This window comes from Pistacia vera, unplaced genomic scaffold (assembly GCF_008641045.1).
Source record: "Pistacia vera cultivar Batoury unplaced genomic scaffold, PisVer_v2 Contig649, whole genome shotgun sequence".
Lineage (NCBI taxonomy): Eukaryota > Viridiplantae > Streptophyta > Magnoliopsida > Sapindales > Anacardiaceae > Pistacia > Pistacia vera.
In genome coordinates, this window is record NW_022196500.1 from 263,050 (window position 1) to 267,703 (window position 4,654).

At 42.6% G+C, this 4,654-nt stretch overlaps 1 protein-coding gene across 1 annotated transcript; it reads left to right on the top strand.

Moving 5' to 3' along the window:
• The first annotated feature begins 2,277 nt into the window (after positions 1–2,277).
• On the top strand, positions 2,278–3,369 carry LOC116111679. The gene has a single exon (XM_031397823.1). It carries the CDS (start codon positions 2,278–2,280, stop codon positions 3,367–3,369), a length of 1,092 nt encoding a protein of 363 aa, XP_031253683.1.
• The last annotated feature ends 1,285 nt before the right edge of the window (positions 3,370–4,654 follow it).

Consider the following 4,654-nt stretch of genomic DNA (forward strand, 5'->3'; position numbering starts at 1 on the left):
TAAAACATTTCTCTCTGGTATGCCCCTACCGATGACAGTAACTGCACTTGGGTCGATTTCCCCTACCACCTTGATCGCCCTGTTCTCTTTTAGTAAAAGTATGGGACTAAGAAACAAGAACCGAAGAGTCACCAGGGGAATGCACTGTAGTAGAAGAGGAAACACGAAGTAATCTGGCAAACACTTTATCAAGGGAAGGCATAGTAGATCCAGAAAGGATTTGATCTCGTACAGGTGTAAGATCTGGACCTAGAGCTGCAAGTGTCAGGACCATAAAGAACTTGTCCCATTGAGTCAAATCTTCTGCCGCAGATTTACCAGCTGGTAACAGCAGATTGAATTCGGTCTGAAGGGAGGCCATCTTACCAAGGAAGTCTGACATATTCATATCCTGTTGTTTGAGATGAACCAAGTTAGACACAACAGAATATAAACGTTGAATGTCATTTGTATAGAGAAGTTAAGCTTGACTCCAAATATCAACATAAGAGCGGTAAGGTGTGTAAATAGGATGAAGGGGGGGATCAATAGTTTGCCATAACATACTACACAACAGAGCATCAATTTTAGTCCAGGAAGACTTATTTGATGTAATATCGGCAGCCTTGGTGGTCAAGTGATCCTTCAGACCTTGACTCATACACCATAATTCGACAGAGGCAGCCTAGGATGAATAATTAGCAGTCCCAATTAATTTCTCAGTGGTGATGGGAGGGAGAGATAAAAAAGAAAAACCACTTGGATGTGATTGAGAGGCTGATTTAGGGGGATCCATGAAGAAGATCAGAGTGTCTTGAAGCTGACAGAAAAGCAGAAGCTCACGCTCGTCGGAAAAACAGATCAAAGCAGAAACTGACAGAAATTCCTTGAAGGGTTTTACTGGCGAGGTGGAGAGGAACAAAATGTTGGTGGCGGTGAGAGCTCACGCTTGCCGAAAAAGCAGATCGGAGCAGAGGCTATCGAAAACTCGATTGGCGTGTAAGGGCACGTGCAGCGGCGGCCGACAACGAAACCACTTGGGTTATGACGACGATGAGGAGATGATCAGTCTAGTATGGTTAGACTAGATCCTGATCATTGCTAGAAAGCAATCACCAGAGAACAGTCTTCGAAAAAAAAAAAAAACGAGAAAGAGAGGAAAAAAATTTGGAACTTCAGAGACCTGGCTCTGATACCATGTGAAGAAATACTTTTTTTTTATTACATATTTCACAATGAAATGTACAATGAATTTATAGCTAAAAACAAAAAACTAATCTAGGAAGTAAATTGTTACATTCCTATTATAACTGATCTAATTCTTAATAGCTTTGATCCTAACCTAATATAAAAGATAGTCTTTAATGAGAATAATCCTATTTCCTATTTTACAATGAGAATAATCATATTTCCTATTTTACACTTTAACACATGGGTTGCCTTATCCTTTATGGTCTCACAAAGGGCTTTGCATGGTTTCTTCTATGTTGGGTCGACCGTTGTCGAGTGATAAGACTACTTTTGAACGGACTTGTTTAGATTAGGCACGGGTATGTGTTGAGATAGATGCAGCCAAGCCTCTCAAGCGCCAATTTGAATTTCAATGCCGGTTATCTACTGAACCGATTCAGATTATAGTGGAATATGAGTGGACCCCCAAGAGATGCCCCCAAATGCTGTGTTTTTTGCCATGTTTGTCACCAACCAGAGGTACCTACTGCACCTATGGCTCAGGATAAGAGTAAGACAATTATTAGCTTCCAAAAGGCATTGGGAAGTGGTATTGTAGTGCAATCTGAGGACCACGAGCCTTTGAGATAGTCAGCTACTACTAATCCCATTAGGGAGGGGGAGCGGTAGAGGGATGTTTCAGCACCAGCTAGGGTTTCAGTTCTGGATGGGGCTACTACCATGCATTCTAGTGTAGCTATAGTTGGGGATGTTTCTTTGGATTTGATCCCATATCAGCAGACTGTTCATGCCAGTAGAGGTGAATTCTCCAACTTTGATTTTGGGTCGGATCTTGATACGCCTTTTCCTATTGAAGTTTAGCAGGACCGTATTATGGGCTTCACAAACTGCACGGGAAACACTCAGGCTTCCCTTATGAGTTCTGGGAGTAGGCAATCTACTTCCTTCAACAGGCTTGCCTCGCTTGTTCTGCATAGTGATGATCTCTAGACGCCAGATGCCACCTTATCTGGATCAATTTCCCTACGATCCTTGAAAAAGGGGAAGGGCTGGGGAAAGCGGGGGCCTAGGCAAATGATTGTATAGCTTGTTTCTATCCCAATTCCAATGATAAGGAGTTGGAATATTAGAGGCCTTAACGGCTTCTCGAAACAACGCGCGGTGAGGAATTGGATTTCTAATTCGTCTTTGGGTTTGATTGGTTTGTTGGAAACTAAGGTTCAGCAGTCTTATCTACAGTCGGTGGTCTCGACAGTTTGTCCTTCGTGGCAGTTTTTGTCAAATGTGATGGACTCTATTGCCTGTCGAATTCTGGTATGTTGGGATCCTTCTCTTTACTTTGTAGATAGCCTTCATTTCTCTCTTCAGGAGGTCACTTGCAGGGTTACTCATGTTTCAAAGGGGTTCTCCTTTGGGATTACCTTTGTGTATGGTTCTAATGACCTTAGGAATCGCCGCAACCTGTGGGATTTCCTTAGGGATCAGGCGGCGGAGTTTGATTCGGAGGGGTTACCATGGCTTGTGTTGGGTGATTTTAATGCCATTTTGGGAGCCTCTGATAGAATGGGTGGTGATCTTACGTGGTATGGTTATGTGGATGATTTTGGCCACTGTATTCATGATACTGAGTTGATTGGATTTCCTTTTACTGGGCTTCGGTATACTTGGCATAATAGTCAGCAGGGCGATGGGATTATTCTATGGAAGCTCGATTGGGTCTTTGCATCGCTTTCTTGGTTCATTGATCGGCCGACCACAGTTTCAGAGTTTCAACCTCGGGATGTCTCAGATCATAGCTCTATGGTTGTCCGGTTTGGCTCTCGTCGTGGCAAGGTACGATCCCCTTTTAAATTTCTAAATTTTTGGGTTGATCGTGCAAATTTTATGGATATTGTTCAGACAGTTTGGGACGAGCCTATTGTAGGCAATCCTATGTTCCGTCTTACGCAGAAATTGGGGCTATTGAAACGGAAGCTCAAATCTCTACATGTTAGGGATTCCAGCCATATCTCTAGTAGGGTGATTGAGGCTCGTGCTCAGTGGGCTACAGCCCAAGCAAATTTGGACCGGGACCCCCTTTCTACTGAGTGTATCTCTCAGGAGAGGAACCTTGCCAATCGATATTTCAGTCTTTGTCGAGATGAGGAGGCTTTTTTTAAGCAGCGATCTCGTGTTCAGTGGTTGAATTTAGGGGATTAGAATACTAAGTTCTTCCATATGTCATTGATCCACAGGCAGGTTCGGAACCGCATCCATAGTTTGACTAATGGGAATGGTACTCATATTACTGGGGTTTAGGGCGCTTGGTAGTGGGTTTTTTTTAGGATCTTCTTGCTACCCCTACTCAACCTCAGATCGTAGAGGCTTCCAGGTATTTTTCTAGGCATATTCCTTCTGATATGATTTCTCCCTTGACTGCTCCTATCACTGATGATAGATTAGGACTGCTTTATTCTCTATCCCGGATGATAAAGCCCCTGGTCCAGATGGATACACTTCTTTGTTTTTTTAAGCGGGCATGGGAGATTATTAGTACAGATTTCAGAGATACGGTGAGATATTTCTTTGTTACTAATGAAATGCCAAGATGTGTTAATGCTACCAGGATTGCTTTGGTCCCTAAGGTTGTAATAACTCCATTCTATTCAAATACTCATAAAATATGCACATAATGAAAACACATAAAAATAGCATAAATACTTGGGCCCAAATTTTTTCTTTTATTAAACATATATATGTACATAGATATTCTTTACACAAACATTGTAACATGTACAAAAACATCAAAAACAAGAGGGACAGTGTAGCCATTTCCCTTCGCTTGCCGACGCCCATCCGACCGTGTCCTCACCTAGATCCTGCAAAACATAGAAAACAATGGGGTGAGCACAACTAATGCTCAGTAAGTAAATCCTCTACTCATCTATCCCCGTAACTCTCTCTCTAATTCTTTCCTTACAATTCTCATTTACTCTCTCTTTATACTTCTCACTACTTTCTCTTTCTCATAACTCTTTTTACTAACTCTCTCTCTAGTAGTCACGGCCTCATCTTACCGGAGGCATGGCCGGGACTCACTCCCACTCTACGTGACTTCTACTCATTCTAGCCGATCAGACTCGGTTATGCATGGATTCGGAACCCTTGGCCATGTGAGTGTATACTCTCTCTCTCTCGGGTACTCGGGTATAGCCTTCATCTACATGCACTCTCACGGGCTACACCACTTTTCTCTCTCATACTCATGCTGCTCTCTCAATGCGGCGTACATGCGGGAATACTCTACCCATTACTCACGGGTTCCCCATCGCACAACCTACTCTATTCTCTTTTCTCTTTATTCTCTAGTGCTCATTCTCTCTTTCTCTTTACTCTTAAAGTAGCTTATACTCAAATTCTCTACTATGTCTCAAGCTACTTCTTAAGTGCATAAAAAAAATGTGTAGGGATAGCTCATGCTCACTAAGGCTCTTATGAAATGCCA